This window comes from Pteropus medius, unplaced genomic scaffold (genome assembly GCF_902729225.1).
Source record: "Pteropus medius unplaced genomic scaffold, Ma_sr-lr_union100, whole genome shotgun sequence".
NCBI classification, from domain to species: Eukaryota; Metazoa; Chordata; class Mammalia; order Chiroptera; family Pteropodidae; genus Pteropus; species Pteropus medius.
In genome coordinates this window covers 25,033,120-25,052,542 of record NW_024349801.1, presented here as the reverse complement: position 1 = coordinate 25,052,542, position 19,423 = coordinate 25,033,120, and the positions used below count along the sequence as shown (strand labels likewise).

Here is a 19,423-nt window from a genome sequence, read left to right as displayed (position 1 = left end):
GAGTGACTGCTAATGTGTATCGGGTTTCTTTGTGGAATGACACTTTATAGTCTGTGTCTGATAATCTGATATCTGGAGTCCCTGTGGATATGTTTCTATTAAATGTTGTTTTGCTGAAAGGGTCTTTTCTCCTCCTGCATCTGTCTTTCTTTAGTTGTGTGAGGGATTTTGTATATAAAATTTTATTTTTAGAAATATTTTGAAGCCTAGATGGATGTTATCTTTCTTCAAAAAAAAATTTTGATTGCTTTTTCCAAATTACCTAGGAGTGCCAGCAACCAGGTGTCATCTTAATCCACTTCCAGGCTAGAGATTTTTCTGGGCTACCTAAATAATTTAAAGTTGAGCTGCAGACAGTGCAAGGGCTGGTTTACTTCCAACTCATCTTAATTTCTAGTGTGCAACTGGCGTCATGCACAGCCACATTGGAGCCTAACGAAAAAGAAACATCAATACTACTGATCCTGTCTCTATTTTAAAATTTGGTATTTCGTTCATCATGATTTTTTCATGAATTTTATTAATTAATTTTAATTAGTAATACTGCAGTAAAGTATTATTTATCTGGATTACTGAGGTTTTTAGTCTCCCTGAATTTTGTGCCCAAGATGAGCACTTCACTTACTTCACTGTACCCTCAGCCTTGGTATTTTTACATCTGCTTTGGATTTTTATAGCCTGAGAGTTTGAAGAGACAAAGTTGTGGGTCTCCTCTAAAACTTCTTATAAAATCTCATAGAGATTTTGGGGGCACTCTCAATTTCCTCCTTTATCATCTACTTAGAATTAAGCACCTAAAGATTTCCATATAATTAGGGCTGAAGTGGATTAAACATAAACATTTATCTTCACTTTCCCCTGAAATTGCCAAAAAATAATAGTAGCAAAAAAACGAGGTAAAAACTCGCAAGGATTAAGCGAAGGGAAAAGAGAAAACAGTAAATGAGAACTGTCTACAACTTTTTGGAAGACGAGACAGCTGATGGAGGAGTGATAGCTGATCTAGATAGCAAGGTAGAGGAAGCAGAGACCTACTATCTACAGAGACAAATAATGAGAAGTGAGCCAGTCCACCCCACAGAATTCCACAGAAAACGTGTTGTTCTCATTATCAGTTGTCAGGGAGAGGAACAGCAATTTGCATTCACATGTTATGGATTATAATACATTATTATTGCATCACGTCAAAGATATTTGAACTGAACTCATCCACATATTGTTATTGTCTGGTCAGGTGGAACCTAGATCTAGTACAACTGGACAATGTTCTAATATACTATATTGATATTATGGTTACCTCAGAAACTGAGGATTAAACTAAAAGTGACCTTACTAAGATCATAAATCATATGACTGATTGGGGATGATTGATTAACTCCCCCAAAATACAAGGCCTTGCACAAACTGTAAGACTTGGGAGGATTGCATGAGCTGAAGAGATGACAAAACAGAGTGTGGGTTTGGCTGCCCTGGGCCCTTTGCTGAGGCAGCCTTTGGCTTTGATGCATATTCTTACTTTAACATTGTTGCTATATTGTGTCCTTTTCCTGCAATAAACTGTAGATTTAGAAGAATTGTCATTTGGGGTCTATGAGTCAGCAATCAAACCTTGCTTAACTGTTACTGTTAGTGCACTAAGTGATGGGAATCTGAGTACATTTTATATTATTCTAATTTCTCAAAAGAACCTATGCATCCAAATAGTTGACCCAAAAAATCTGAGGTAGTGTCTTGTTATAGTCTCCTGGAACTACTGGGGGGTATTTTTATGTAGTTACGAGTTAACACACTATAGTGGTCAGATCCATGAGCTTTATTTTTAAAGGCTATTCCTGAAAGGAATACTTTGCTTTTTACTAGGAACTACACTTGTCCTACAGTGTCAATATTAGATATTTTTATTTAAAATTAAGTTCATTTTTATGACAGTGGTTCATCTTAATATGTATGGCTGTTTCCTCTAGACAGGGAATTACAGAGAGGCTTGGTGTTCCCTAGGAAGAGTGATAATCTGAAGTTATTGATGTTATCTGGACACCTGATATCCATAGCGGCAGATGGTGGGCCTTCTGTCTGCTGGAGATCAGAGAAGCCACTGGGTTGCAGGAGTGGTAGATGACGGGTAGAAAAGAAAACTGATAGCAGCTGTGTGGTAGAGACTAGGCTGTTTCTATTTTCCTCTATAACCTTGACAAAAGAGCATACCCAAGAGTAGTATCATAGGATCTAAAAATAGAAACTTTATTAAACCATTCAATTGAGCTATCTTTGTTGGAATAATTGTCTTATTTAATAACAATGCAAAAGGGACAGATGAGGAAGAAGGAAGAGTCCAGGATGACTTGGCCAACAGAGTCAATTATGATATTGTGTGGAGCCTATAATGCCTTTGTATATCCAGATAATGTCCACAGACAGTTGGGAACAGGACCTGAAGCTTGGGATAAGATCAAGACTAGAAGATCTAGGCATAGGGTCTCTGCTCCCACATGACCCTGGTAGTTAGTAGTGGATATGTGGGAGAGGAGGACCGATGCACAGACGAAACTGCCCAGGAGGATCCAGATGAGGAGAAAAGGCCCAAGTATAGTACCCCATGGACATCTACCTCTTAAGGGTGGGAAGAAGACAATCCAGTGAAGGAGCTTGAAAGTCAATACAAAGAGATGGGAGAAAGAGGTATCACAGAAACCAAAAAGAGGAGAGACTTTCAAAGGAATGATTAGTAAAGCCTGAATAGAATCCACTTGAGAGGTCAGGTCAAAGATATTATCAATACTTTGCAGCGATAAGATAGAAATCAGCAGAAGATTGAGGAATAAATAAAAGGTGAAAGAGTGGAAATAGTAGATGTATTCTTTCAGGAAGCTTAGCTCTAAAGAAAATGAAGTTGCCAGAGGAATAGTTTTTGTTTAAACATTATTTTGAGCACGATTATTTGCTAAGGGAAAACATACACACATAGGTTGCAGTTATAAAAAATATGATAATTGATGTAGCAATTTCCTGAAAGAAGAGAGAGATTAGAATTAAAGGACAGTTGTGAGGATTAGAGCTGGTCAGAAGGTTCACCTCTTTCTGCAGAAGTAAGAGAAGCGTCTCTGTAGAGGGTTGAAAATGAAAGGCAAGTGATGAGATGATGGTCTGACTTTTCTCTTTAGAAGCTTAGCCAGTAAAAGCAAGGAGAGAAAGAACTTTAACCAGAGAAGGCAAATGCTGATATATCTGTACGGGACTGAGCAGAAAAGCTGAGGGAACTGACACCTGACGGCCTCTATTTTCTCTGAAAAATGAAATAGTGTGATCGAGTAAGAGAACATAGTGAAGATTTAGAATAGCCACTGAGGAGAATGTAGAGGGGTGTATAATAGAATCTCCAAGTAGTATGTAGACTTTCAAATATATACTACAAGTGTGCACCAATCCACATGACTGTATAGATTTCTCAAGCAGGATTCAGTCCAAGTGTAGGACTGATAGGTGATTCTGTGGTGTATGAAAAAGGACACCAGGATATAAAGGAGTTAAAAGGCATGGTCAAAACCTATGTATGACTCACGTCAAAGTACATTTCCCCTACCCCCTTGAGATTTTTCACGAATCAAAACATTTAGCATCTTGAAAAAAGACTTTTTTCCCCCACGGGGACCTAGAGTGATTCCCGTATATTCAGAAGACATTCAGATATTTTTGAATGAGTAAATTGATAAATAAATTTTGACTCTCCGAAACATTTTTGAATACAAGTATTAGGTTTAAATTTTTATCTACTAGGGATGGATATATTGATTATTTCAGAGCATTAGGTCTGTCCCAGGAGCTAGATCCTACAATTTACCTATGCTCAAAATAATTAGACCGACGCCAACCTTTAATAAAATCCCTTCTGTAACACAAAAGTTTATTAGAATAAAAATACATGTACAATATTCAACATGAAAATGATCTCACATCGCATGTAGGTTTTACCATTAGTTTTTTTAATGCTTTTAAAGTTTGGGCTTAAAATAATTTGCACAGCTGTAAACAAATCTTAGATTGCAAAAGATGCCTTGTATACACTACATATGAAACATCAAAATTTAGAAATGGAAACTGACAGTTATATCCTATTGCACTAAATAGTTCTGTAAAATTTTAGAGAGGAGAAAGAGATTAAAATAAATCACTTGAAATGAGGTAAATTGTATGAAGACATTTTTAGCAGTAAATATCACCAGTGTTGAGATGAGAATATTAACAACATTCATGGAAAATTCACTTAAATGTTTGCATAGTCTATGTTATTTTTTAAAAACAAAAATTAAAAATTAACAGTATTTCTTATTAGAAAAAGAGATAATTATCTGATTTACTTAATATTTGTGTACATTCTAAGTCTTTCATTCAGAAAAAAGAAATGATACAAACATTCACAAGTCTAGCAAAAAGTTAAAAAAAAAAAAATTGAAGATTAGGACCAATAGTTCAAGCTGCCTTTTGGAAAGAAAATTAAAAACAGAGGTAGATAGTTAAATATTAGCTTCCAAGTTACTCAAATGATTAATTTTTGTCTTGGGACACTTTCACCAAATTTTTACGCTTGAAGCCAAACAGCAAATAAATTTAGGAGTAGAGAGTAAGACCTAGCACAAGTTATTTTCCTTATATTGAAGAAAAGGAATAAACATAAACCAGGCTTAAGACCCGTGTTAAGGATATGATTGTTTAAAGCCCTACAGTTGATGCACTTTTTAAAGCAGGAGAATGAACCTTGTCCCTATGCGTCCTAGGTTTATCTGAGGCCAAGCCACAAGCTCCATCAAGCACGGTCAGTCAAAGTAGGACTGCAGGGTGCCTCGGCGCCGGACATCGCAGGTCCAGCAGTGGAAGCCTCCTCCCAGAGAATTGGCATTACGAATGTTAACCTTAATGGTACTGATACCTGCATTGAAAGAGAGATACGTGACCAGTTAGATGGACTCACATGAAAGTAAGCCTAAAGATGGGTAGGAATATTCCTGTCATTCGAATCCTTCAGTCTACTCTGACCCAGGACAGTCTTTCAATTTTATTTTCATCAATTATATTTCATTTGATCTATTCCACTGCTAATATAAAACCTTCACCAAAAAGTTAACAGAGACTCTGAAGTCAATTTTGTGCTACTGACTATTCACAAGTGAATAGGTAGGATGAGCAGACATATTTGTCAAATGTTCAGAAATGATCAAGCACTAAAATTTCAAGGCCTTTTAGAATTATGCTTTAACTGTTTTATCAGACTGTTTTTAATTTTACCATGTCAATTTAGTAGGAAAAGTATAATTTAGCCAACTTGAGAAGCTAACTTTACCTACTCACATATAAGCAGAATTTATCTGACATCATTAACTTTTTACCAGGCTGCCTTAAGGAAACAATGGAACAGAGCTTGTACTTTAATATCTGGGTTGTATGGTCAGCTGGGTACCAAAGCTACTCAAGACAATTAATTAGTTTAATCTGGCACCGTTTTTATTGACACAGGTACGATGTTTATGGCACAGTCACCCAACAGTATTTAGGAAAACCCTGTTGTTCGGCATAATGTGGTTTTAAAACAATTTATTCTCATCTCTCGAGGAACCCATTATTTGGAGGAGAGAGATAAGCTACAGAGTCACTAAAGATTCCACTGGTATGGTGAGAGAGGAAGGCAGCAGAAGACACCCGGAAAGACTTTCCTGAGAAGTGAGACTAAGCGGGGCTCTGAAGAGTAAGAAAAAGGTTTGGACAGAGGTAAGAAGTGGGCTTGGGATAAGGAGTGGGCTTTTAAACACAAGCATATTTCGTGATGGACAGATGTATCTCTTATTCAGATTGCTAGATCTACATTAATCCTGAATTGGAGAGAATTCAGTTGCTTGAAAAAATTTGCTTTAAGTTCCCTATGCCTAAAAAGACTTTATTACAAAAAAAAAAAAGACAAACCAGATCTTTGGTATTTAATAATATTTTAAGATGAGAAACAATAAAATCTTAATGGACAAAGAAACTGAATAACCTGAGCATTTGGGTAATTTAATGAAAGCCATAAAAAAGTAGTATAGCATTAGGGATTAAATCATTATTTTGGGCTCAATATAGACCTGACAGGCCAATCCTTTTATACTGATACTACATTAAAGAGGGATGTGTCAAAGGGTCAAATAATTTTTCCTGGGTCGTAACACTGGAAATATAAGACAAAATATGACTCAATTACAAGTGTACAACCTAGCTTTATTTGACACTTAGGATACATGTTAAAAGTGATCATCATACATACTTCTGTACTTTATATAAGAACCATATGAAAATCTTTCCTTTCAATACTATTCTCAGCAGTATTAGAATAACTAGTCTAAATTTTGAATATTAGGACAAGCAAACTCCCACCTAAGTAAAAACCAGTTCTGATTTTTAGTTCAAAGTCGACTGATTTACTGACACCCTCTATTGCATTCCATTACTTTGTTCACTGTACTTATCACACATATAAAGTCACTTCTGTATCTGCATCCTTATAAGTCCTTTAAAATATGTAATGACAATTAAATTACTCTAAAGGATCCTCAACAATTTCTTATCTGGGGCAGGGCTGAATAATCTCTATGCTCATCTACAAAGGGGTAGCTCTCCATACATGGGCACCAGGAGTTTACGTAAGTCACAGAAGATGGATACACTTATTGCTAAGGGAGTGCCTGAGGAGTCTGGGATACTCTTCCAACCTTATGATGTTATGACTGCTGAAAACAAAAATACTGTCCATCTACAAAATAATAACTTGGTACCGCTAATAGGAACAGAAAGGGAATTAGATAAAGCATACATCAGACCTAGTATTTCATTTCTTTAGTTCATTTAACATTTTCATGTATGACAACATGCTTCATTTATTGTACATACCCAGCTTTTCAAACATCTTTTGAATTGGGACTTCATTGGCATCCACCATAACACGTTTTTCATCTAGCATTAAGACATTCATGGAAAGCCATTTGGATGACATCCAGAGTGGGTGATCTAAAAATAGCAACAACTTTTAAATCATGTCTGCTTTCATTTTTGTTTAAAGCAAAGATTTGAAAGTGAAGAATACTAAAGAGGTAGTTCAATTCTTTCAGCAGTTCACTTTCCCTGCAAAATTTTATTTTAACCTTAAGACAATTAATCTATAAATGTTATGAATATCCTTGATGACTGAAGTAATCATTTTAGTCTATGAGTATATAAAAGTAAACATACCATCTGGGATGACTGGTATTGGAGGAGTAACTATGGTCCATCCTGCTTTTTTGAAAAGATCAATCTGCAAGACCAAAAACAAAAACAAAAACAAACCCCAAACCCAAGGAGGGTTAAATCTATATATATTATTTTTATCATTCTTGGTCTCCGATAGGCTTTATGATTAATAATTCTTTTTTGAGAAGCCGTCTTCTCAACTAATATAAAGAAATTAAAATTTCAAAACATTTCGATGATTTTGTCTAAATCCTAATTTAAAATGTACATAAAATCCCCACATTACCAAATTGAGGTTTAAAAGTAACAGAAATGTTAAAGCTTTTAAAAATATTCTTGTGCTTTTCTCAGGTTTAAGAGATTTTAAAATACCTAAGATACTGTCCTTGATAAATCCTCATTAAATGTGACTGTGTCAAACCCATAGTCCATCCACTTCATAGTCCATGCGTGATAGTATAAAGACAAATGTTTGGGTAGTATTCCCAAAGAACCATAACTGTAACTTAGCCATCCCTATGTTCACATACCCACTTAGTATATCAATGAATTATATTAAAGTAAAATGACTAATCTTCATCACTGGGTATAAATATATGGCATAAAAATGAAGTTATAAGGTAAAATCATGATTTTAAAAAGAAGTACCGCAGCCTAGCAGATAACACAAAATCATTCACCACCCAACTGGAAGTAGGGGGCAGCAGGCTGAAGTGGGAGGCTCAGGTGATGGGGACAGACCAGCTGCAGTGCAGCATCTCTGTTCCTCCCTGCAGGGTAGGGCTGGCCAAGAGAGGCCTGACCCACTGGAGAGGGAAGAAGACACCCACTGCCCATTGGCAGTGCTCCAGACATGCAGGAATCATCCTGTTTGCAATTCAGCTGCTGTGGAACCCGGGTTACAAGTTATGAGATATAGTAGTCCTTCCACCTGTCTGCGGTTTCGCTTTCCACAGTTTCAGTTACCCGTGGTCGACCAAGGTCCAAAAATAATAAATGGAAAATTCTAGGTATTTTGAGAGCGAGAGAGAGACCACATTCACATAACTTTTATTACGTTATATTGTTATAGCTGTTCTATTTTGTGTTAGTTATTGTTGTGAATCTCTTACTGTGCCTAATTTGTAAATTAAACTTTATTATAGGTATGTATGTACGCGAAAAACACAGTATATCCAGGGCTCTATCCATGTACTATCCATGGTTTTAGGCATTCACAGGGGGTCTTGGAACATATCCCCTTGGGTAAGGGGGAATCACTGCAGTACCACTCTGTTCGATAAAAACACTTCCATAGGCACAAACTTGAGACTCTGGCAGCAGCAAGCAGCCAAAGTCAAAGTCTAATGACATTACACTGTGTATTTCTGAGTGCTGGATATTTTTGATCATAATAATGTTAAACATTGCTGAATTTGTCATTTAGAACCGTTAGGAATCGCAGAAGTGCTTAAAATAAAAATGGCGATTTTTTATTTCAGTTGCTAGACTTACTTTTCCAAAGTCCTTACTTTTCCTTACCTGGTGACATGGTCTGTCAGGATTGGAAAGCACAAGACCAGGTCCAATGATATTGAAGGTGGCATCAATATGCATTGGATTGGGATCTTTAAAGGAGATGATATGCACTCTGTAGTCTGGAGCAAGATGCCTACGCATCCATTCAATGCCTAGGTAGTTTGTAACCTGAAAATAAAAGAAAGACATAAATCTATAAAGATTCAGTTCTATATTTAGATAACTAAAAATAGTTACAATAAAAATATTTGAATTTAGAAATTAAAAATACAATAAGAAAGTGTGAAATTTCACAGGCAGCCTTTATCCACCTGGCTTCTCTGTGCAAAAATATCTCTTCCAGCTCGAATGAAGTCAGCAGCATCAAAGCATGGCTCGAACTCAGTTGTCACGAATTTTCCCTGAGCAGCCAATTTGTGTCTGTCTGCCACAGAACGAATGGGGTAATCCTAATTGGAACAAGAATAAACACACACAATGCATTGGTTCATGAAGAAATTATTTATAGGACATTCATTACTAAGAAAATTAATTTAACATCATTTTTTTCTCAAAAATACTACTACCCTGTTCTAGACTAAAAAATGCACAGGGCAGATGTAGGCCCATGCCAACCAAACTAAAAAAAAAATCAACATTTAAGAAAACATTTAAAAACTAAGCATGATAGCAATTTCCTGATACTTAAAAGCAAGCAGTACAGAGGCAGTACTGATTCTGAAAATATTCCATGACCCATGTATTGATTTATGTAGCTACCTATAATACTGAAAGTCAACAGGATGAAGTCATTCTGTATTTAGAAAAGGAACTTGGTCCTGAGCCTAGCTCTTACCATAAAATGAGATCCCATGCTTCCCCTGCCAAATGTGACTGGGTGTGGTGGAATGAATTTATTACTATGTCTTTAAACTTCTAGAAGAAATTTTGATTTTTTGATTCTTTCTATAAATGATCAAGTAGTGATCTAATAAGGGACACACACTTCCTTTCACTGTGAGTTCGGCCTATAGACCAAAAGCTTTCTCTAAAAGAAGAGAATGGAGTTCAGCCTAGTGACTTTTCTGTCTTCAACAATGAATAGGCAAGTTTTTCTCCCTGAAATGGAATGATACTACTCCCTCATGGGGTTGTTGTGACATATAAACAGGATTGAGGATGTAAATAAAGCTCTTAACTCAAGACCTGGCACATGACAAGCATCAAATAAGGGGCAGCTATTATTACTATTATTGTTATTATCACTATATCATTTACTCTTATTTTCATCATAAAATGATCATTTTTAAAAAAGCAGGTGATGCTCTCGGTTTCTGAAATGCATAGCAAATACAAGGTATCTGAGACTCTCTATCTCATTCTCTGTGGATTATGGAGAAAATTTACTAATAAGCTCGCTATACTCAGGAGCTTACCTGGTCATAAAGCTCATCAGCCATTGTGGGCTTAGGAGCCGTAGTCCACTTGGCGCCACGGTGGAAGTAGTCTTTGATAATCGACCGGTATGCGCGGTACTCAAAGAAGCGGGCACGCCATGCCATGGGAGCTTCGATAATCTCATTTCCCACGACTATCAGGATGTCTCGAGGCATCGCACCGTATAAACCTGTCAGACCAAAAAGGCCCACAATCACCTCAGTAATGCTAATTTCAAAGACAGAGAAGTCTATATTTTATGATTCCATTTTTTCGGTTAAAAAAAATTTACAGAAAATCTCTATGTGTGAATGTATACAATTATATGCAAATAGAAAAACATATGGAATGATACATATTAGATTGTTAACATGAATTCTGTGTGAGGATGGTGAAGCCAGAGCAAAAAAGAGAGAAATGAAAAGGAAAAAAAATGAAACAATAATTAGTCCTTATTCAAAGAGGTCTTGAGCCGCCAAGTTTTCACCTTTTGTAAGCTCCCTTCTTGCTACACAGAAACAGTTCTTCAGGGAATATCAGTACCACAAGATAAAAATCGGGCCAAGGATGACTTGTAGAACTATAAATTAGAACACTAAATTCAGGCACAGGAACAATCTTGTAACAGTGTCAGTTAAAAATAAAATGGGAATGTTTCTGTTCCTCTCTTAACTTTTATTCTTGAGGAAAATTAAATAGAATCCACTGTTCTTGTGTAAGAAAATTACCATAAAGTTTAGAAAAACTGTTTCTTTCAGGGAGATTCCAGATTTACAATGGAATCTTTAATGTGTACATCTTAATCATATCAAAAAGAACCTAAGTGTTCCTTAATTATCTTTAAAGTTTTGAAGGATTATTAAAACAAAGGAATCTCTGAGAAATTATCAGAATTTTCTCCTTACATATTAAGAAATAAATTAAAAATTAAGATACTAGCAGTTTAGGTATATGACATCACTTACCCGTAGACTCAAAATCCGGAGTTTTATACTTTAACGACCAGTCAATGGGGTCAGGCCTCCTCACTGTCACTCCTTCCATTTTTAAAATATTGCACATTTCTTCAATTTCGGCAACAGCCTTTTTCAAATGGTCTTTGGGAAAATAATGGCCTCCATGCTTTTGGTAAAATGGCCAGTACTTTTCATATGTGTTGGCCTAGAAGTAGAAGAAAGTAAGTGAAATATTTATAGGAGAAAAATACGACTCTATCATGATAGATTCATAAGTGGTGAACTATGATTTATATAGCCTAACAGAATTGAGACAAAGATCACATCTTGTGAAGTATTGATCCCCAGCACCGAGCACAGCACCTCTCTGGGAAGACACTCAATATCTGTTGAGTGAAGAACTCTAACTTCCCTCAATGTTTTGAGACCTTTTGCGCCTTCTGTCTGAGATCTCATGCCCTCCTACTCACAGCACATCTACCCTCACACAGTCTCGGAATCCTCTTGGGCCAGTTTCTACATGTTTCACAGACAAACCAGGAGATGGTTGCCCTGTTAGAAAGTCTCGATGAAATCAAATAAGAGAACAAACGAAATAGCATAAGAGACTAAAAGCGCACTTATACTAAGATAAAACCTAGGGCTATCCATGCATCCCAGAATTCTGTCTGGAAAACTGCAATTCAAGATATAGGAAAATAGAATACTGCCTCCATAAAGGTTAGGGACATACTCTCATATATGCTTTGTTTCTCTTAAAAAAACATTATTGATTTTTCCCATTCAACAGAATTGCCACTTGGCAAAATTGTGCAGCAGTACAAGTCTGCCTGTGGTGCTTCCTACCCTCCTCGTGCCAACCTGTCTCACCTCACCACACCTTTCCTTTCTCCAATCCATCCAAACTCTCATACTGCTTCAGGTCCTTACATAGTAGAAGAAAGTGATCTGATAAACGAATTCACAAATTTTTAGTAACTAAAAAAAAGTTTAACATTTAGAAAGTAACCAAGGTTTACATGTATTTTAAAAGACAACTAAATGGACAACAGCTGAATGCTTTTTAAAAGGCTCAATCGATTTGCTAAATATTACTATAAAATACCGATTTTCAAAAGTATAAAAATCTGGAAGAATTATTCATTGAGATTGTTTTGCATGCAGCTAAGTTCTCGATTTAAAGAAATACATTGGGAAATGTAGGTGATGCATGGGGATGTAATTTGTCCAGACAGATAAAGCGGAATGCCAATCAGAAGATTCAAATGCTCTGGACTGTCATCGAAAAGTTGGCAAAGTGATGTGCATTTAAGTATTTTACATTAAAAAAAAAATGTTTAAAGCAGGTATTTAAGAAATATTTTCTTATAGCATTGCTTAACCAACGACCAGTCCTGATCACCCCATATAAAAAGGTTTCCATCATAAATCAGACAATTTCAGATAGTGGTAAGTGCTATAAAGAAAGGAAAACTAGGTAATGAAATAGAGTATGTCTAAATGTCTAGCTCTTTAATGTCAAAGACAATCTCTTTTCTGGATTTTCTGTTTTTACTTTTATTTTCACCTCAACCTAATAAATATCAAACTTATGGAGGCAGACCTGCTTCTTGTTAGTTCAGTATCAAGGTTCACATCAGTTAGACTGGGGCTGAGACTGCTGGAGAAAGATTAAGAATATGAAAAACCACTCTTTTGCAAACACTAAGAATGCCAGTGAAGCTCTAAAACGGGTTGGCAAGCTAAAGTCCACGGGCTAAATAAATCTAGCCCGCAACTGTTTTTGTAAATAAAGTTTTATGGGAACACAGATACACTCATTCATTTACATATTGTCCATGGTTGCTTTTGTACTACAATGGCAGAGTTGAGTAGTTTCAACAGAGACTTGTAATCTGCAAAGTCTGAAATATTTATTATCTGGTCCTATACACCTCCCCTCCCCCGTTTAAATTATTAGTTAGCTGCTTTACTTCTGAAGATCTATATGCAAACAACAGGCTCAATTTCTGGCCCATGAAAAATGTTATCGGTATTAAAAATGTGAGTAGTTTTTAAGATCAATCTACTCTTTTAAATACAAAACAAAACAAAAGCACTCCGCTGTTTTCTACGCCTAGGAAGTCCTGCAGCAGCAGCCAGAAGGAGAGGATAAAAATGACTCTTTATATTCCTCTCAGACACATCCTGATACTACATCCATTCACCACTTCCTCCTTCTCATGCCAGGCACATCTCTTACAGTCCACTGAGGGACAAGAAGTCTTTGAAAATTTAACAATAGGTTACAGCAGATGCACAGCCATGTTGTCTGGCCAGGCACAATCCAAAGTACCCTGTGTGATTATTTGTGCAGAGTGACGCTTGCCTTGGTAAATATAAACTTCCCTGGGAGAAAAAAGTTGTTTGAACAAGTTTGAGTTTCCTCGTATAGCTCATACTCTAAGTCTATACAAAGTCCAAATCATCATGGCACATTATATTTTCTAAGAGATAGTTGGAAGCTATTTACACTTTCTTTATAACCCTGCTAAGTGAGTTAGCAATCATTTACCAAGTGTCTGCAAGATAAACAAACACTATATTAAATGCTTAGCATATAATATTAATAATGTTGCAGAGATGTGGCTGCATTCTAGAAACTTTGTTGTCTTTCAGAGCCTAAAATCTTTCAGGGGGTTTGACAAATGGATTTTAAATACTGTCTTTGGAAGGCTAGGAAATCTCAATATAAGGTTCTTATTTATAGCTGTAAACATATTATATTAACTTTGATTGATTTTGTATTTTATAAAAGGTCCTTTATCAGTGATTTATAAAAAAGGGCAAGAGCAAAAGAAAAAGCACATATTTAATGGGAAGTATTTACTGTTTTGAAGAATAAAAAGCCATTTAGCATTTAAAAATTATGCTTCCTGACAGCTATGTTCCTCGTTCCCATAAAATTTCTCTAGCACTTACATCTTCCAACATATTTTATGCTCTAATTGCATATAAACAGTTTATGATATTGTTTTATCTTTCATTGTTCCCTAAATTGATTAATACATCTGTGTCATTACCCTCCAACTAGAAGGTCAGGCCTTGCCTTCTAGGGACCATACATGTCTTAGACTTATTTCCTTTCCATCAATACCTAGATTAAGCATGTGACATAAAGCAGAAGTAACCAGACAAATGAATGATATCAATACTGCTAATGTTACTTATATCTACAACCATTATACCTTCAATGTACTTTTGTAATGTAATTAGCAAACTGGGTCTATATAACTATAATGAGCTATGGTTTTGTCTTTTAAGATACTTAACATGTAACCTTTTACCTTCATATTTATCTCATTAGGTAGATAGCAAACTTCTTAATATCTTCATTTTACTAAGGCCCAGAAATTTCTGGAATCTTGCACAAGGTCAAAGAGCTAATTAACCGAGACTAACTATCAAGCTTTATGAAATATTTAATTCAATCCTGGTCTCCTGACTTCAGCCTGGTATACTTCCCACAAGCCCATGAAATTACAAAGTCTAAAGTTATATATAAATCAAGTGACAAAAAAAACCTCAAAATGTCTGAGAATTCTGATTCTATAAGATCACATGGTATAAAAGTCAGTAATTTTAAAGACAAGAAGAAGGATTAACTAATGCCTTAATTTTAAACTTAATTTCACCCAATTATAATGGTTAGCGGATGGGACATCTTTCCAAGAAAAGACTTTAAAAAGATCATGCCTTTTAAAACATGTGGATGATATATAAATTAATCTGTTCATCAAATTTCAAATATCAGAACCAAAGGTAGTTTAGAACAATTAGAAGTTATTACTTTTTCTATTACTCTATCTTCGAGGTCCTACTCAAGGATCATTTTCTTGGCTAAGACTGCCTAATTATTCAGCAATTGGTCATTGTTTTTTCCTTAGCTCTCCTGGCACTTCATTTCAACTGCCTTGGTAGTTGGTTGGCATAAGATACTTAGTATTAGTCTTCGTTTCTACGTGAACATCTTTTCTCTCCAAATGCTAAGTCATTTTGTGCTAATACCTCTGGAGCCCTGCTATAAGGTAGGCAACATTTTTTATGATGATGACAATGATATAACAGAACTTATTTCCTCAATCCACATTACAAATACAAATGTAAATATTCAGGAAGAATATAAGGACATTGAAAATATATTTGTAACACACCATTAATGGAAGCTTAGACTGTGTCTACAGTGTTGATGGCAGTCCCTTAGATATGGGACCCTTATGCAGTATACAACCTGAACATCAACCCATGGAGGCCCTGGCCACAGCCATTATAGATGAAGAAACACTAGGAATTTTTTAAAAGGGAGATATTACTTGTTACAGGGAAATCCTGTAAGACTTTGTGGAAGGTGCTATTGGAGCTAGGTGGTCATAAGAGGGGTGCAGGAAGTTGGGTGGGAGACCTAGGTAGGAGCAAAGTCATGAGGTGTGTTTGAGGAACAGTTTGGCTGCTTATATGGTTATCTTAAAAAGTCTGCTTAAAACCAAAGTGGAATATCAGAGGTGAGAAAGACCCAAACAGGAATGAACCTGCTAACCTGTCACATTAACACATGTCTAAATGAGTCTGTGAGTGAAATGGGAAGGCAGACCAGAGCCAGATTGTGAAGGATCTTGAATACAATGAGGACTTTATCCTACGTAGTGTGTATGTTGGGGGAAGGGTAGAATATAGAGACGTGATAACATCAGGATGAGTAACATCATTGAATTTTGGTTTAAAAAAAATCACTGATCAAAGCTGGAAGGTGGTTTGGAGAGAAGAGCAAATTAAGGCGACCAGTTAGGTGTTAACTGCAATAGTCCAGGCAGTAGATGACATCCTGACCTAAGGCAGCCGCGGAAGCATGGAGGCAAGGTTCATTTTGACAAAAGGCTTGTTAGATCTTGGTGAATGGACACGGAGGTGACTGAAATAGAATCAAAGATGATTCTTTGGTGTTTCAGCTTGAGTAAATACGAATGCCAAAAACTAAAAGGAAGAAACGAAGAAGGGTCCAGTTCAGCAGAGTGACTAACAACTGAATTCAAGATGTGTCAAGTTTTAATCCTGTTGCAATATGTGATAAGGAGTTGATCTGGACATAGTTCAGGAGAGAAATCTGAACCTGAGTGGAAGTGGGAGCTGAAGCTTTGAGACAGAAAAAGAGTCTCGCAGAATCTGGAGGGAGTCATCATTTGTGTAGTGTCAAATACTGCAGAGATGCCAAGTAAGGTAACTTAAAATCAAGCACTAGATTTGGGGCTTCTGGAGTAAGCTAAAGTGAGGATGAGGGTGAGAGCAGAAGCCAGACTGCAGAAGGTGAGGAGCGAACCCACTTCAGACACGTGAACACTCTTGCTTTACCTTCACCTCCACGGTGAATGGTGGAACACAGGCGTTTTCTGCTCTGCCCACTATCACTTCCTCTAAGGGATCCCATTCGTTGTAAGAGGAGACCGGGCAGTCCTTGGGCAGAGGATCAGTGGCCTTGTCATCAGCTGCACAGGAATTCTGGGAGGAAGCCGTAGCTGCCTGGGTGCTCTGGAAAGTTCGCTGCACCCATCCTGTTAAGGTTCTTCCAAGCTTCCAAAAACAAAGAAAAGATTATTGTGTAGTCCTATATAGTACCTGCGGGGAGGGGTAAGTAGCAGTGGGATGAAAACTCAAGACAACATAATGGGACATTTAAAATCCGTTTGGAGTGTATAAACCAAGTTGTTAGTTTATAGGTAAGTAGTTGGGTTACAGGTAAGTTTTACCTTTCTTTTTACTTACACATTATCTTCTTATATGTTATGTTAATTGGCATTAACTCTTCAAAACCCCTCAGAAGATTTTTGTCCCCAGTGATCACACACTTATATCTCAGAATAGTTTTCTGCAATCAAGCTTTAGTCAAACTTTAACCATCTTGTCTGCAGATGATGGGTCACCTTCTTCCCAGAAAACTACAGAAAGCTGCTCCATGTCTCCCTGCCAAGACTAGCTGGGGGAGGGAGCCTCCTTTACCCTTCAATATCAAAGGTACGAACGTTAGACTCCCACGCCCCGCCCGCACTCCAAGTAAAAATATGTAAAGGTCCTTATCTTTCAGAATAATCAGCTTCAAATCAAAAATCTTTCATTGCTGACACGCTTCATATTCTTTGGTACTACATTCTAAGAATGATCAAATGCCATTTGCTCCATTTTACAGATGGCCCACAGTCCCCTAGCCAAGACAAGGATTAACCTGAGCACAAATTTAAACAACTAGAAAGGAGATCTAAGAACTTCAAAAAAGCCTTTAGAAAATGCAGGTCCTATAAAAATCTAGAGCAGGGAAAGTCCCTCACCCACCGGGCAAAACGCGAGTCCCCAAATCTCTATCCTACTCTGTTAAAAGCCTTAGAGAGAGGCAGGAGGGGAAGCCAGAATGGGGACCAAAGCAAGGAGAGTGACAGCTGTTCTGAATCCAGTTGCTTGGGGGAGCCAAACTGCCCTGCTATTTCTGTTTTAGGAGCTAGGAAGGGTCTGCAGGCACGCGCTCAGCTCACGAACCAGGGAAGCGGAGGGCGGGGACCAGGCAGAAACTCTGGGTACAGAGCAAACTCGCTCCAACTCCTCTCGCAACACAGGATTCCATGTTACACTTGGGGTGGGCCTGCTCGCTCCCTCTCCATCCCCAGTTCATACTTTGCTTCTTTCTTCTCCCGTCCATCCACCCCATACTCATGCCCAACTTCATACCTACCCAAGGCAATGAACCCCAATAACACCATGCTTTTACTAAGAGGTGTTACTTGTCACCCCAGCCCTTTACTCCCCCGGTCGCTAGCTCCGTGGAGCGAAGAGTCTGCTGGGAAGAGCGGCGCCCCCTGCGCTGATCGCCACCGAGGTCCGACGCGCGCAGAAAGCAACCTATCCACAGGGTGCGGCCCCAACGCCTGCCCCCCGTTTCCTGGGACACCGCCAAGCTCCCGGCAGCCAGCAAAGGCTCTTGAAGCCGAACTTCCAAGGCGGGTCAGAAGGGACGGGGTCATGCAGGGCTGGCTGGGGAAAGCGAGGGGACAAGGCGGGCGGCGCACGCACCCGAGACCCGATGTAGTGCACCGCCTCCGCGCCGCGGCTCCCGCCGCGCAGACACCGCACCCGCAGCATTTCCCCGCACCCGGCTGGTCCACGAGCCTAATGGTCCTGGCGCTGAGCCGCGTCGCTCGGCTCTCCCGAGAGCGCGCCCGCAGTGGGGTGTCGGGGCGCGCGGCCCGCCGCCTTTTGTACGGTCGCCCCGCCCCGGCCGCCCCCCGCGCGCCCATTGGCTGCCGGGAACAGGTGGCTGGGTCGTGGGGCCGCCTGGGGTTAGGAAAGGTTAGGGACTGCCCCCGGCGCAGGGTAAAGTGCCCCGGCCTCCCCACCCTTTTTTTTTTAGTCAGTTAATCCACCGACTGACTTTTGCTGCGCTGGAAGAAGGCTCTCCTGGGTTCGCCCAAGGAGGCCACGAGTGTCTCAGGGAAGGAGAGGAGCACGCTGTTTCTGACGAAGTAAATTAAAGAGTATTACGACTGTTGTTTTAAATTTACATTTAAGGATATAAGCATGCAAGGCGTGTGTACATCACACATTTAAATTCATCTGTGTGCACTGACCCAGTCCCCTTATATTACAGTAAACGAAAGCATCTAAAGTTTAGGTGGCTGTTCAGGGCAACACCGGGATTGAGACTAGAAAGGATTTAGCGTGGAATTCAGGTCCTCCGCTCCCCCCCGCGGTGCTGCGCTTTCCACCCACGAGCCTGTTAGGTGTTCTCTGGAATACTTATCGTTTCAAATAGTCGTTCGCCATGTGCCCCTGGCTTGAGAAATTCAATCACGAAAATAGAGACAAATGTGGGCCAGAAGTAAGAGAGGACTACAGTTAGTTTCTTCGCTTCTATTTCATGTATTTAAATTTTCGTTTCAGTTTGATTAGGATACATTTGTTAGAAAAGTAGTTCCCTAACAATGCAAAGTCTTTATTGCTATGGATTTGTGCTAAACAGAGAACTCAGTTTAACGTTTAAGTTCCTAGCAGGAGAGGGGGCAGAGAGATTTGAGTATTTCATTTTTGTACCTACAAAATAGATGTTTATTTTTAATGAGCTGTTTTTTTAATTCTGGTATCTCAAACTTGTTTTCTAAAGTTCGTTGATGGAAGGCACCGAATAGGATGGCATGGTGGGAAGATGTGTGCAGAGGGAATTGGGAGAACTGGGTTCTAGTCTCGACTCTGTTACAGTGTCTTCT

The 19,423-nt window shown here is 38.4% G+C and overlaps 1 protein-coding gene across 1 annotated transcript; it reads right to left on the bottom strand.

The window, feature by feature from the left end:
- Positions 1 to 4,394: 4,394 nt before the first annotated feature.
- GATM (glycine amidinotransferase) lies at positions 4,395 to 18,493 on the bottom strand. Its single transcript, XM_039888241.1, has 9 exons — positions 18,234 to 18,493; positions 16,527 to 16,745; positions 11,151 to 11,346; positions 10,185 to 10,375; positions 9,081 to 9,218; positions 8,773 to 8,937; positions 7,252 to 7,315; positions 6,913 to 7,029; positions 4,395 to 4,924 (listed from the first exon to the last, which is right to left on the bottom strand). The coding sequence occupies exons 1-9, from the start codon at positions 18,300 to 18,302 to the stop codon at positions 4,812 to 4,814; spliced, it is 1,272 nt and encodes a 423-aa protein (XP_039744175.1). The 5' UTR covers positions 18,303 to 18,493; the 3' UTR covers positions 4,395 to 4,811.
- Between the last annotated feature and the right edge of the window lie 930 nt (positions 18,494 to 19,423).

What these genes read in the sequence shown, in the direction of transcription:
- GATM (XM_039888241.1), bottom strand. Translation starts at nt 18,302, where the DNA reads ATGCTGCGGGTGCGGTGTCTGCGCGGCGGGAGCCGCGGCGCGGAGGCG. An exon ending in TGCACTACATCGGGTCTCGG is followed by an intron (nt 16,746 to 18,233) that starts GTGCGTGCGCCG and finishes TGTTTTTGGAAG; the next exon opens with CTTGGAAGAACCTTAACAGG. An exon ending in CTGATGAGCTTTATGACCAG is followed by an intron (nt 9,219 to 10,184) that starts GTAAGCTCCTGA and finishes TGTTCCAATTAG; the next exon opens with GATTACCCCATTCGTTCTGT.